Below are 15976 nucleotides of genomic sequence, written 5' to 3' on the forward strand. Positions count from 1 at the left end.
AAAAAATAATACGTGAAATAAATTGAAACATAGAAGGGAGTAATAATCTTTCGGCAATGAGTAGAAAAGAGTGTGAAGTTCAGATAGACCACAGTGACACGCTTATCACAATTATAAGTGATGAAACGGAGGGACTAATAATCTTTCCGCATAACTAAGAAAAAGAGTGGGAAGAGTCCAGATAGACCAGAGTGACTCACACGAACTGCTACAATTAAGTGATGACACGTCAGTTCACAGGAAACAGATCGATGTTATCAAGAAATGAAAAGTACCACATTTGCAAAAGAAAAAGGAAAAAAAAAAAGGTGGAGCTTTCCTATTTGATAATATCCCCTGCAAAAAATAATTCCAAATGGCAACTCTATTTCAGTGTGCTGGATTAAATTTGACGTGTCTATCAACAAAGGCCTCTTTATCATGCAAATTCAAAACGCTCAACACGTAACAACCATGCAGAAACCCCCATCTACTTGTCTCAACTCTATATTAGCCCTCTATCTCCTTTCTGCTTTCCCACTCTTCATCCATTTTCATTAGTAAAGAAAAATTTTTAGAAGGGAAAAGAATGCAGACTACTCATCCACCAGCTCGTCATGAGCAGCAGCAACTCTCTCGTCAGGTGGCCAAGACCACCACTGCTGTCACCGTTGGTGGCTCACTCATGGTGCTTTCCGGGTTAACGCTGGCAGCCACCGTTATTGGTCTAGCTATTGCTACCCCATTGTTGGTGATTTTCAGCCCTGTTCTGGTACCTGCTGTGATAACTGTTGGGTTGATCCTTGGTGGGTTCTTGGCTTCTGGTGGTTTTGGAGCTACTGCATCTTTTGTGTTCTACTGGATGTACAGATACGTGACCGGGAAGCACCCGATTGGGTCGACCAAGATCGATTACGCGAGGGATAAGATTGCTCATGCGGCACATGATGTGAAGGAGAAGGCTGAGCAGTTGGGGCATCAAGCACAGCAGCAGACTGAGGGTTCAAAGAGAGGAGCTTTTTATTAATTATGCATGCATGTAGCTTTTAATTGTTTTTTGTTAATCGGTTTTTGTTTTTGAGAAACTATGGGTCTTATCGTGTTTGTTGAATTGGGGAATGTTGTTGGTTTCTGTAGTAAATATCAATGGTTCTTTTACTAGAGTTACTTTCAATTAATTAACGAGTTTGTTTCTCAATTGTCCAAAGTCCAAATCTTTGTTAGTTCTGTGCTACATTTGCTATTACCCCCTCGGAAAGCAGAAACCAAATGTTGAGTAGACACAAAATAAATGGCTCGATCTGACCCTGCTCATTTTTTTGCTTGAATGCAAAAATTGATATGCACCGACCCTGCTAGAATGCAAATGATATGCACCGATCCGGTTCGAGTAGTTTGAGATCGCAAGAGTAATGTTTCAAATTCTACGCGTAATACTAATGAACCATACCTAAACTTCTTGGTAGGAATGAAATCTGCAACTTCTTGACGACCATACCTATTAACTTTGAGTTGAAAATTACGGACCATACCTTTTAACGTTTTAGTTGAAAGCAACGCCCAACTGTGCAGCTCTCTGGTGTGGCACGAGAAATTATTTTGTCAGTGAAAAAGTGTATCGTACCAAAAGGACTAGATTGTCTATTGGCCTACAGCCCGAGTTGGAAAACAAGTGGAGTTTACTAAGGAGTTGTTTGGTTGGAAAATATGCTATCCCGAAATTACTAATTTCGGAATTTATTTAATTCTGAAATTGAGTTATTTCATGTTATTTTGTCCCAACCAACCATTGAAAAAGCTCCATCTTTTAACTTAATTTCGAAATTAGTTAAACTTTATCCCTCCCTACTAAACTTCTCGAAACTGCTCGAAACTGATGGCAAATGTATGCCTTGCCAGCCAACAGTTTATTGTGGCCTACTGCAACCTGTAGCCGAGTTATTCACCAATCGTGAAAATACTAATTTCTCGCAACTAATTGATTGATATATGCCTGACCAACAAAGGAAACATTGTACTGAATATATGCATTCCCAACAAAAGAAATATTATTGTACTGGAAAAGCAGAAATATGGAAAGCTAAAATCTCATCTGCACTGAAGCATTGGATTAAACATCTCGTCCTGGTTTAAATATCTCTGGCGTCTCACTCGGGTTTAAACATCTCAGCAAATAAAAGCCTCTGCCTCTGCGCAAATGCATTGGTCTAAACTTTCTTTGAAATGGCAATAACGTTGAAGTTGATTGAGTCTGGATTTTTCTCGATTATCTTTTGGATAACTTTTGCTGCATCCTGTAATAAATGAGAAATGTAATATGTCACAGAGATATTTCTAAGACTCAGCTGCCTATGTACATTAACGTAACATGACTCTCGCACCACAACGGGGAGATAGATGAAGGGGGGGGGGGGAGATAGATGAAGGGGACCAGACATGACGGGAAGATGAAAGTAAGATGCGGAAAATAGGAGCTTGTTTAAAAGGACTTCTAGAAAGTATTTAAGTTTACAGAGTATGTAAGTATAGTAGTTAGTGGTTATATATGAGTATGTGAACTTTTGTTTGAAAGAACTGAAAAAAGCACCAAGTCTAATCTAGGAGTAAAAACTAAACTGCAATCCCAAATTGATATTGCCTATATGATCTATTTACATGTCCTGTTGTGACACCTAAATACCGTGCATTATAAAGAGGTTTAGTTTTTGAAGAAAATGTAACAGGGCATTTCTATTGTTCTTTGTAACAATTCAATGACTCAACTTGCTTTGCTAAATCGTCAAAACATCATATACAGTATAACCACTTCTACGCCTTGATGCTGAAGCAGGAGGAGGTGGCAATATGAATCCTCTATATACCCATTTCTCCTATGAATGCTCTAACAGAGGAGAGCACACTGCACGTATTTAATATTCAATATCGTGAGAAATTATTATAATTGACTAGCTCTAATTGATTATCAAACACTTCTTTCCCGGATTTGGAACCGACAACATAAGCAATCTCATGCAAATGGAGGACAATTTTGGACAGGTGAAGTATGACTTGATTTTTCAATTTCTCCATCAAAATTTATTTCTACAAGATTAAAAAGTTCTATACATCTTTAAAGCAAATTAAGGGAAAAACTATAAAAGACGCCCAATATGAAAGCAACTAACTGATCACACGTACTGAAGAGTTCCGAATTGTAGATGAAGCCGCAAAGGTTAGGTCTGGGTGTGAAACAAGAAAATTTGACCACATTCACTGATTATTTGTCATCAGTAAGTGTACTTCACGAGAAAATAATCAGACTCCATCATTTGATGCTTAGACAGAAATACATTTTCCTTACCCCGGGAGCATGGACGTAATTACTTACCTTTAATAAGCTGTCTGGAGAGGATGCACCATGTGAAATAGGTCCTGCCCTTCTTCCATCAAGCTCATAAAGTTGTCCTGCAACATGACAAGCTTGTGACTTTACAATTCTTCATTCATCATGAGTTGGGTCAAGCAAAACTGAGTTGTCTGTTCAACAATCGCTGTATCATTGAACTTGTGTGGACAAAGAAATGGTCATCATTTTTATGACAAGTAGAACCAGAAAAAAATAATGACGCAATTTGTTTGATCTCACGAGGGGTGGTTTAAGGGTAAAACTAGTAAAGCATTTGCTTTGGGCCTCAAAATTTAATATGAATTTTATGATTTTAATTTCACTCAAAATAATATTAAAAATTATAAAATATAAAAGATAAAAAATTTAAATTAAATAAAAAAAGAAAGAAAACTATCTATATTTTATTAAAATATTTTAGAACTGTTTATCCAATCTTCATATTACTAAATAAAGTTTTCACAATAATATTCAAGGTCATGCATTATAAACAAATGACTAACATATTATTAATTAAAATTAGTCCTTATTTTTATAAATAATAATATTACTATGTGAAATTAAAGGCTTAATGTCTTCTAAAAAAGTAGTATGTAAGAATCAAAAAAAAAACTCGAACTTATTGATAATATTTTTATTGAAATTTGATTCTAGGCTACTAATTCTAGAGAGACGGTCCTGTAAACTCCCCAATTTGGTGCGACGACAGTATGTTTTCTAAAGAAAGTGCTTTATCTAGCAAACATATTGCACAGATACAAGTTTCCATGTTTTTACAAAAAAAATTATAGCTAGTGACACGTAAATTAAATGAGATACTTAAGTGCAGGAATTCCATATCAACAACCTTACAAGTAGATACTAGCAGTCTAGCAAAAATTTTGTAATGCCAAGCAGATGAAAAATGACTCTTTTTTAAACTTGGAAAGAGAGACAGTGCTTAAGTCAACTTTACGAATCACACAAACTGAATGTATAAGAAGAGGGACTGCGAGGAAATGTGATAGACAAAGAAATACCATCAGTACAGGTGAAGCAGATGAAATGAGTGTTTACATCGTCTGTAGCCTGCAGAAAGAACTCATCAGATTGATACACATAAAACATGAAAAAACATCAAAAAAGAAATATTAACATGTATTTATTATGTCATATACGTGGATTATTATTAAACCAGGATTATCACTTAAATGGATAAACTAATATAGAAAAGTAACTCCATGACATCTTCCAAAAAATTTAACATAAAGCATTTTATCTCCCATCTTCCTTATATCATATTCTAAGAAATTAGAACTATCTTCTGTTTGAAGTTTTTAGCAGAGTTTCAACTAAGATTCACACAAATTCACACAAAACTCTTAAGCGCTCTCTATATTGGCTACATAATAACAGAAACTACAGCTTTGGTTCTAACATTTCACAGTTGCAAGAGCAAAAGCACACAAATCCATAAAAATGTGAGCTTTTGGAAAAGTAAACGCGACAAAGCCTAAAAAGAAGGTTGTTGGTTATTGTTATTGGACAGAAAAAACTAATTCTAACATTTCTCAGTTGCAGGAGCAGAAGAACACAAATCCATAAAAATGTGAGCTTTAGGAAAAGTAAACACGCCGAAGCCTAAGAAGAACGTCGTTGGTTATTGTTATTGGACAGAGTATTGAAGTAATTTTCATATCTTCTATTCCACAATAGAACAAATGCATATACATTTATAGCTATGCTAGTTAACGAAATAATCAAAAAGATCCCTGAAGATCTGCTAGTATCCCGTCTTCACATAGCCTATGGGAATCAGATTCTCTTGAATCTTCTCATGTGTAACTAACAATCAACCTCAAAATGTTTAGATTTTTCATGATAAATCGGATTTGAGGTGATATGAAATGCGGCTGGATTATCAAACCAAAGTTTACTGTCATTGGGATAGTATGATACTTCAAATCAATTTCAGTTAAAAGATAGATGTATTCATGCAATCTCACATGTGGACTACGCCATAGCTCTATATTTCAGATTCTGCATTGCATCGGGATACCACATTTTGTTTCTTGCTTTTCCAGGATATCAAGTTTCCACCAACAAAGACGCAGTAATCGGTAGCCGACCTTCTATCAATCTTACACCCAGCCCAATTTGCATCAGCAATGCACTCGGTCCGAGAATGTCCATTATTGCTATATAATATGCCAAGTCCAGGTGCTCATTTTAGATAGCATAGGATTGCTCCAAAGCCTCCCAATGTTTGACCGTAGGTGTGGACATGAATTGGCTAACCATACTTGCGGCAAAAGCAATATCTAGACGAGTCAGGATTAAATAGTTCAGTTCTCCGACTAACCTCCTATATCTCTCGGGATTATCAAAGAGATCACCTTTTTTTTACAATATGCACATTGGGAACCATTGGAGTACTACAAGGCTTAGTTGTTAGCTTTCTCATTTCTGATAGTAGGTCGAGAACATACTTTCTCTAAGACAGAAAAATTTATTCCTTGTTCCTAGAGACTTCTACTCCCAAGAAATACTTCAGTCCGCCCAAATCTTTTGTATGAAACTTGGTCAGCAAGAAAGACTTGAGCAAGACGATCCCTGTCGAATAACTCTGTAATGATAATGTCATCAACATATCTATTGATTTTCTATAGAACACCGAGTGGTCACATTTGCTCTTCTTTACCCCAAATTCAAGAACAACCCCACTAAACTTGTCAAACCAAGCCTGAGGACTTTGCTTTAAGCCATAAAATGATTCTTTAAATGGTAGACTGTCCCATAATCCCCCTGAGCAATAAAACCAGGTGATTGCTCCATATATACCTCTGTGGAGATCACCATGAAGGAATGCATTCTTAATATCCAACTGATGCAAATGCCAATTCTTAGAAGCAGCTAGAGAAATGAACAAGTGAACAGAAGTAAGTTTGGCAACCGTGACGACTCTGTCTAAATAATCCACTCTATAAGTCTGAGCATACCCTTTGGCCACAAGTTTAGCCTATAGTCTAACCACAAAACCAACTGGATTAACTTTGACCGTGAAGACCCACTTGCATCCCAATACTTTCTTTAAATCCACTAAATCCTTAGTGTGTTTTTCCTCCAAGAAATGTATTTCCTCAAGCATTGCTTTAGACCATCCTGGATGATTTGAAGCCTTCACTTTTTTTGGTACAAAAATGGAGCCTAGAGATACAATCAACAATCAAGACACTAGAGACAAGTAGTGATCGTAACAAAAGTAGCAATAGAACATGTAGTCCTACAAGTACGTGTACCTTTACGGAGAGCAATAGGAAGGTCAAGATCTTTTGGATCAAGTGGAGAAGGATCTGATGACGAAGGAACTGATGTAGGACATGAATCATCCGTCACTTGCCTTCTCAATTAAACTTGAACAACCGGTGTTCTTGCTGAAACAGGTACAATAGACAATTGGTGCTCCGTAAGAGAACTCAAAGATGTAGGAACATCATCCTCTGATTGTTATCACGGGTAACTTGATACCAACCATTCATCTTCCTCCTGTTAACTTTTAGAAATGGGAGGTACATATAAGAACGGTGTTGGTGTTGTATCGCACGCAGTTGCCAGGCTAAGAGGTACCAGCCTCCTAACATGCTGGAATTTTCTCATGCTAAACAAACAAGAGCTTAACAAGAAGATTGTTGGCCTTCAACAAACTGCAAACCATCAAAATCTCTAGTGTATTACACACAATTTCCACAGAAGGCTTAGAGGTACCAGCCTCCTATAACACATCCAAATACTTTTTTCATGCCTCCCTATTCCATTTATGTCAAGAATACGAGAAGCCAGTCGTAGCAGCTAAAACACAAAGAAACGTTTCGAACTGAGAACACCGTGAAATCTAGATGTATGAAAGCTCAAACCAAATATTGAAAGTTGTTCACCCACAAACATACTTAAGATCAACAAAAGCTAAGTTGCTTCTACCACACCACAAAAGCAACGCCAGGCTTGAGGGTACCACCATTCTTCGTTTTTTTTTTTAAAAGGGAAATAGGGAAGGGATTACAAGACAGAGAATCAAACCTTCACCAAATAGGTGAAAGTTTAGGTAGTCAACCAACTAGAATACCACCATACTTGGTTGCATAATTCTTGTACAGCGTGGTTAGACCAAATATGTTGTATGGGATAGAGTACTCGTCAGTCAAGAACTCTTACGTTCAGAAGATGAAAATTGTAGAAATGAGGATGTCAAGATGAATATGTGGGATTACTATGAGAGATAGGATTAGAATGAAAATATTTGGGTCAAGGTGGGAGGGACCTCTGGTGGAGGAGAATTTGTGGTAAACGAGGTTGAGATAGTTCGGGCATGTGAAAAGAAGATACACGGATGTCCATGTATAGAAATGTGAGAGATTGGATGCAAATGCTTTAGGAGAGGTAAAGGTAGGTAAAAGAAGTATTGGAGACAGGTAATCAGACTGGATACGATTTGAGGGCACGAATTAGGGCAGACGGCTAGTAGATAGTTGAGAAATGTCTCGCTTATCCTTCTATACTAGTAGTTGTGGTAATTTTTTTGGAGACAATACCAGTAGCGGTGTATTACTCTTGTAGTTTCTTGTTCTTTTAAATCTATTACTATATATTGTTTCTTGTACTTCAACTATCGTATTATTTTGTTGTAGATACTAGATACTTCCTTTTCTTTTTTCAAAATGCTTTATCATCCTATCTTTATTATTTTGTCATGGTTTCTTCACTTCTATTATTTCTTTTCCTAAACTACTTTGTTATGCTTTTCCTTGAGCCGGAAACCTCTCTACCTCCCAAGGTAGGGTAAGGTATGCATGCACACTATCCTCCCAAGACCCTACTACTTGTGGGTTTACACCGGATATGTTGTTGTTGTTTGCACTAGATCAGACCCTCCACTTTTGTGGTTGTCAATTCTCTATATAAAATTATCCTTCTTTCAAGAAAATGTCAAGAGCATACATAGATCATTGATTCAATTAATATATCAATACATTGATAAAACATTTATTCTCAGTTTATTTTTAAGTGCATCAAGGAATGATTAAGAACAAATGAATCTTTTTTCAGTAATTGAAGACATTAAGGACAATCTGAAGGTGTTCGAATATGTTCAGCTTCAGTATTATTTCTGTGAAGCTAAAAGTGTCGTGGACTAACCGGCTAATGAAAGATTGAAGCTCAAGGGACAGATTTGGTATGATGAACTTGAGCAGCTTTTCAGTGAAAGAAAGGCACAAATGGTAATGGATGGTGTGGAATTGTATGACCATCTCATCTAAAAGCTTAAGCTGTTAGAGAGAGCGCACTTCTATTATTTAATTATATTCTCAACAGATTGCATACAAATGCCTAGTTTCTGGATTAGGAATAGATTTAGGATGAGGAGTGTATATTTGACATGTACAAGAAACACAGATTTTTCAATTCTGACCTCAGTTTCACCCGCAGTAACTGCCACTGAATGAGCAACTTCTATTTCCCTGTCGTTTTCAAGGAACAAAGCACGCTGCAAATTGTACTCGAATATATTAGCATTGATGACTAGAAGGATGTGACTGGCCACTAACTGCAATGAAGCCAAAATTAATACCTGCATAGGATCCATGCTTGAAGTTGATTTAAAGAACTTGTCCAAGAATGACCCCTCGGCTAGAGGACAAAAAAAAAGCATGTCAAAATCGGAGGGAAAAAGGAAAAGCAAATAGGGCAGAAGAAAAAGATAATAGGTAAACATGTAAAAAATAAAACAAAAAATATATCTTCCAAGTTGACAAGAATGTCTATAATAAAAGAGCTTTTTGTAGTCACCATAGTTCAGAGAATGATTCTCAAGATCCCATCTCCGATTAGGCATTTCTAAAAATAATGACTTAACTTGAGAGCCTTCCCCTCTAACACAATCATCAATTATAGCATGAAGAAGCAAGCTCTTAGCAGAGTAATTTACGCTTTGTGCAACTATCCAGTTATGATACTACCAGAAACTCAAAAGTACTCCACCTCTAATAGTTCATATTTAATGCAAAGAGTAGAAACCTACATGGTGACAACCAGTTCATGATATATGGAACATCAATGGCTTACTAAGTTTTATCTGAGAGGTGAGATTCCCGATAGCATGAAGAAGGCCAATTGTTCCACATGCATTTCTCACTGTTTGTTTCATGAAGTAAACTGTACTACTGGGATCCTGCACCTGCCAGAAGCCAGTCAAGAATAGTTACAGAGTTATGAAGCCAGATATAAGCCATAAATGTAGAAACGCTCAAATGCTCCGACAGAACTCGGTCAAATAAATGGAGAAGAAACAGATTATCAAGTATCTCAGGAGTCGGGGCAACTGAAATCTTCAAATATTAGGAGATATAGAAGTGACCCAAAAAAGATGTTGTAGTAATGACTGAATTATGAGACCGATCTAAATATAAGTTAAAGTTCTTGTTACCAGTCAAGGGAAAAAAGTTACTATTTCCGCCACATATTACACGACCTTCCATTGTCCACTAAAACTCATTAAGCAAACAACCTGTCTAAGGGACAGCTTAGACACACTGTATGGTTTCATGATAGCTAGGGGTGTACGTAGGTCGGGTTGGTTCGGATTTTATTAAAAAATAAACCAAACCAAACCAAACATGTCAGTTTATTAAAACTACAAACCAAATCAAACCAACATAAAATTGGTTTTTTCGGTTTATGTTTTAGTCGGTTTTTTCAGTTTTTTTTTGGGTTTTTTTTATATCTTTAATTTTTACAATTATATTGGATCGAAGACTAGATCAAATATGTTTTCACTCATGTGCTAATGAAAAATCATAATTATGAAAAATGAGGAGCGGAAAACTCTCTTGAAACTAAAAAGTGAGATGAAGAGTGAAAAGTTTAAGTTTTAAGTTTATATTGGATTTTCGATCATTTAATTAGCAACTAATGGACAAATATTACAACTTAAAGGCCCAAATCTAAATATATATATGGCAAAATTCAGAAATAGCATACTTATCCCCTTAATATATCTACATCTACTTTCAAATTATTGAAAATTACTAAAACTAGTTGAAAAAATATTTAAAAAGTAGATTATAATTAATATTTTTTGGTTAACACCAAACCAAACCAAGAATGGTCGGGTTTTTTCTTCTAACGCCAAATCAATCGAACCAAATCATAAGTCGGTTTTTTTTCTCGGTTTGGTTTGGTTCGTCGGTTCGGTTTGACTTGACGGTTTGGTCTGTACACCCCTATTGATAAGGACCAATAAAGATAAAGCCAGAGTTCACTGAACTGAAGAATGTAGTACACAGCAGGAAAGTAAGAAAAAAGGAACAAACGAAATAATACGATCCAAGACAGAGAACGGAGTTTGGCAACTGATGGCAAGGAGTAGGGGTGTTCATAGTTCTGTTTGGTTCGATTTTTGACTAATTATAGAGGTTTCTTTACTTCACACATCTAATATTCACAAAAGCAATACAACTTCAAATAGAATGGTCAATCCTTTAAAAAAATCGAAGGGGCAATCTTTTTTTTTTTTTGAGGATGGTAACAGTTAGTCTATATATATCCACAGAGGCACTACATCCAAAAGGTGTAGTACCTATTCAAAAGTATTACATACTATATCAGTCCTCCTTCCTTCTCAATTTCTTACAATTAAGTAGTCTAGTAAATCAAAAATGTCTTCGGTTTGCACTAATATATCCTGTTTACACCAAAAATAAAACAAAGCTAAGCAGTTCATCTTGAGACTCTTAATGTCATTTTGCTTGTCTTCAAAACATCTCTGATTCCTCCGTTGAACTTGCATTGCCATCATTGTTCCAGGAACTCAAAATACCTCTAATGCCCTGGTTTCACCCAATTTATCTACCTTAGACAAATAAACATTCTCTATAATTGCTCTGTCCATTTGCAATGTAAAAAGAGATGGTTGATTGTCTCTCTTTGCTCTCCACATAGAAAGCATCTTGAGAACAAATGAAATCCAATTTTGTTGAAATTCTCATGTGTTAAGACAGCTTCCTTTGCTCTTTGCTAGTAAACAGGTGAAACAATTCACTTCGTAATGAATTTTGGTCTTCACAGATAATCTTCCATGGCCAATTCTTTTCTCTGTGGTTTGATAAGTTTAGTGACTTATATGCTGAACTAACAATGAAAACTCCTGACCCTTCTTCCTTTCGTACCATGATATCCCTTTCTTCATTCAGATTGTTAAATGCTACCATTGTGAAGTAGAAAGTTGCTACTCTATCCACTTTCCGGTCATTTAAATGTCTTCTAAAATTTAGGTTCCAACCTTGTCCAGTCCACATATTAGCTAAGGTTGCTCGTTGTTGCAAACATAAACTGAAGAGATCTGGATATTGTTGTTTCAAAAGGGTGTGACCTATCCAATGATCATGTCAGAAGGATCTGTCCATTACATACCTTGAAGTTGATCTTTGCTTTCATCACAGGCCACAAGTTCCTGATAGCTCTCCACATTGTGCCACCATATGGAATATTTATCATGTTAGTTGCCCAGTTATCTTCTAACCCATACTTTGCACAAACCACATCCTTCCATAACATGTAGTCAGTTGTCCCAAACTTACACAACCATTTTCATCATGAGACTCTGGTTCTGCAACTTCATATTTGTCATCCCCAACCCTCATACCTTCTTTCCCACAGTCAGCTCCTCCCATTTCACTAAGTCAAATTTAATTTTGTCATCAGTACCTTTCCAGAAAAAGTTTCTTCTAATTCTATCAATCCTCTTGATCACACTAGCAAGAATGGGGAAAATAGACATCATATAGGCAGGTAGTGCATTTAGTACACTATTTGCCAAGGTAAGTCTACCTGCCCTCCATAAACATTGGCTTTTCCAGCGTGTTAACTTTTTCTCACATTTTTCAATGACCCCGTTCCATATCCCTATAAACTTGTTGTTTGCTCCCAATGGCATGCCAAGACAAGTTATTGGAAGTTTCCCTACTGTCCCACCAAGCTTTGTTGCCAAACTGTCCAGTTCCAACACCTCATTTATGGGGTAGATGAAGCTCTTACTCCAGTTAATGTGGAAACCAGAAACTACTTCAAATATTATAAATATGGACCTCAATATCAAAATGTTCTCTTCCACTGCTTCACAGAAAATCAATGTGTCATCTGCATATTGCAGGTGAGTGATTTCTATGTCATCTCCAAAGGGGCAATCATTAAAGAGTACATAAATGTCTTAGCAAAGAAAAAGTAAAATTGGCAATATTCCATAACCACATATAGACAACTAATTAGACTAGTGTTGCGTTTGGACATATTTTTTAAGAAATGAAATTCAAAAATGTTGTAGTGCATGTGAAACAAGTAGATTAAAATCAAATTTATGTTTAAAAGGCATAAATATTTATCATTATTTATGAAAAACTAACATCCTATATTCAAATAATTATAAATTTTATGTATATAATTGATAGGTTCAATTTGGTTATTTATATGTTATTTTTTAGTAAAACCATAATCAACCCAAATAATATCGGTTTTTAAAATTTAAAACCAAACTAAACATCGATTGTTTTATCGATTTGGTTTGGTTTGCGGTTAGGTTAGGTTTTTAACCAAACCGTGAACACCCCTAGTAAAGAGACCAAGCACTAGCAACTACAAACCTGACTTCCAGAATCAAGTTGTTAGCATCAAGAATTGCATATTAGCCAGAAAAAAGAGAAAGAGGAAAAAGGGAACTTCCTAGGATTAGTGATGGTGTCACACCTGTTGTTACTAAGGTTTATAAACTCAGGAAGAATGGTGAAAATAAGGCCTGAATATTACTACTTTATTTAATATTTCTATTTGTGTGTATTCCTAGTCGTTACCTAGCAGTTACATAGAAGTTAAGATGGTTATAAAGGGAAGATAAGCAGTTTCTTCTGTAGAATCTGGGTTTGTAGTAATCTGGAGGATAAGGTTCCTCGAAATACCTGGATTGTTGGGTGTATTATTATTCTCAAATATTTTTGTCTATTAGTAAACTTGTTTTATCTGTTGACAGAAATAAATAACAGTGAAGTGTGTTATTTATCTGTGTGTTGTGCTTGGATATTTACTGCTAAGGCTCTGGTTCCATATAGATGGACAAAATTTTACATCAAGAACTGCATATTAGTAAGCAATTGCCCAGCATCGACTAATTGCAAACCCAAAAAAAACAGAGAGGCCAAATGGCATAATTTGCCTAACAGAAACAAGTTACTAGCATTCATCAATAAAGAGATGAATAACGCTCAATGCATTTGGCATGAGCAAATTATTGGATATACAGACGTTGATTTTGGGCAGGATGACCTTGTGATAGACGTTCTACTTCCAAATATTGTGTTTTATTAGGAGGTAATTTGATGTCCTGAAAGAGTAAAAAATAGAGTGTGGTTGCTCGATCTAGTGCAAAAGTAGATTATCGAGCAATGGTGGTAGCCACTTGTGAGCTAGTTTGGATTAAACAATTTTTGAGAGAGTTAAAATTTAGAGAAATTGGTGAAATAGAACTTGTGTGAGATAATCAAGCAGCTCTTCATATCGCATCAAATCCGGTACTTCACAAACGAACTAAACACATTGAGATTGATTGTTACTTTGTCAGAGAGAATATACTTTCCAGAGATATTGATACAAAATTTGTGAAATCGAGTGATCAACTTGTAGAAATTTTCACCAATCCCTCACTGGTCCTCGTATTAATTACATTTGTAACAAGCTCAATATTTATGACTTGTATGCATCAGCTTGAGGGGAAGTATTAGAATATGAGTAAGAAAAGGATTAGTAGATGAAATCATATTTGAAAAAGGATTGTAGTGTCGGTATCCCAGTTAGAGAACGAGTATAATGTAGTGTCTATAAATAGGGTCTCAATGTTATAATTTAGATACAACAATTCAATATTTTTTTTGCTCCTATATTTCTCATAAGTCTTACTTGCGTAAGTTTGCATTGGTCTCTTTCGATGACATATTAGTTTATAGTGCAAATTTTTCTACTCACTTGGATCATTTGCGGGAGGTGCTACAAATTTTAAAACTTCATAACTTGGTTGTCAATCAAAAGAAATGTCATTTTGAACAACAACTAGAGTATTTGGATCATATTATTTCTACAAGTGGAGTATCAACAGATCCAGCCAAAATAACAAGCATAAATAACTGGCCACGTCCAAAAGATGTTATAGGTTTGCAGGGATTTTTGGGACTCACTAGTTACTATAGGAAGTTTGTTCGGGACTATGGGAAAATAGCCACGCCACTCACACAATTGCTAAAAAATGCTTCTCGCTGGAATAAAGAAGCTCAATTAGCTTTTGATTCTTTTAAGGAGGTTTTGGTCACTTTGCCGGTTTTGGCACTACCAAATTTTAAAAAGATGTTCGTGGTTGAGACTGGTGCTTCAGGGTTAAGGATTGGAGTTGTCCTAACGCAAGGACACCCCATCACTTTTCTTAGGCAAGGACTTTCAATTCGAGCTCAATCTAAATCAGTATATGAGAGGGAATTAATGGCCATAGTTTTTGCTATCCAAAAGTGGCGTCATTACTTGATGGGTAGACATTTAATTATACAAACAGATCGACGAAGTCTCCAACTTCTCATGGATTTGCATGTATGGCCAAAGAGCACAAAAATGGGTCACTAAGTTATGGGATTTGATTTTGAGATTCAATATCGTCCCGGTCGTGAAAATAAGGCAGTTGATACCTTGTCCCACCAATTTCATTTCATGCCTTTTTCTGTTTTACACCGTAGTACCTAAGATGATCTTTCAACAGAAATTCAACAAGATGATCAACTCCGTCAATTAACACAAGATTTGCTTCAAGATCCAGCTTCACGACTGAATTATGGCCTGAAAAATGGCTGCCTATTTTTCAAAAGTCGGTTGGTGCTTCCTCGATTGTCATTACATATTCCTATACTCCTCAGGGAATTTCACTCCTCACCTACAGGTGGTCATTCAGGTTATTTCCGGACATACAAGTGCATTTCACAAGTGTTGTATTGGAATGGGATCAAAAGGGATGTACAAAACTTTGTGGCTAGTTGTGCAGATAGCAAGCAGAACAAGCATGAAGCCCTTAGTCCCACTAGCTTGCTGCAACCATTACCTATTCCTACACAAGTTTGGGATATTGCTATGGATTTCTTCAGCGGGTTGCCAAAAGCAATGGGACATGATACTATTATGGTTGTGGTGGACTGTTTCACTTAATATAGTCATTTTCTTCTCTTATCTCATCCATATACAAAAAATAGTGTAGCTGAACTATTTGTTCGTGAGGTGGTACGTTTGCATTATGGGTTTTCTAAATCTATTGCTTCTGACCGAGATCGGGTTTTTGCCAACCAATTTTGGCAAGAATTATTCAAGTTGTTCGGTACTAACCTCAAATTGAGCACAGGTTATCACCCACAGAGAGATGGTCAAATTGAGGTTGTCAACCGCTCCTTGGAGACTTAGTTACGTTGTTTTGCAGGAGCACATCCAAAACAATGGCCAAGATGGATTCCTTCGGCTGAATTTTGGTTCAATACCACTTACCATGGTTCCACCAAGATGACC

The 15976-nt window shown here is 36.2% G+C and overlaps 2 protein-coding genes across 2 annotated transcripts in view; one reads left to right on the top strand and one right to left on the bottom strand.

The window, feature by feature from the left end:
- Window positions 1-463: 463 nt before the first annotated feature.
- Window positions 464-1177, top strand: LOC107872936 (oleosin 1). The gene has a single exon (XM_016719612.2). The coding sequence runs from the start codon at window positions 569-571 to the stop codon at window positions 1004-1006; it is 438 nt and encodes a 145-aa protein (XP_016575098.1). The 5' UTR covers window positions 464-568; the 3' UTR covers window positions 1007-1177.
- Window positions 1178-1943: 766 nt separating this feature from the next.
- The window catches only part of LOC107874889 (ubiquitin carboxyl-terminal hydrolase 3), a gene marked incomplete in the record, with an annotated part of 17138 nt that continues 3105 nt past the window's right edge, over window positions 1944-15976 (bottom strand). The window contains 6 exon segments of the mRNA XM_047413566.1: window positions 1944-2273; window positions 3347-3423; window positions 4384-4432; window positions 8811-8885; window positions 8970-9028; window positions 9464-9575. Of these exon segments, the coding sequence (XP_047269522.1) occupies window positions 2187-2273; window positions 3347-3423; window positions 4384-4432; window positions 8811-8885; window positions 8970-9028; window positions 9464-9575 (459 nt within the window).

Source organism: Capsicum annuum, chromosome 6, assembly GCF_002878395.1.
Source record: "Capsicum annuum cultivar UCD-10X-F1 chromosome 6, UCD10Xv1.1, whole genome shotgun sequence".
Classification (NCBI taxonomy): Eukaryota; Viridiplantae; Streptophyta; class Magnoliopsida; order Solanales; family Solanaceae; genus Capsicum; species Capsicum annuum.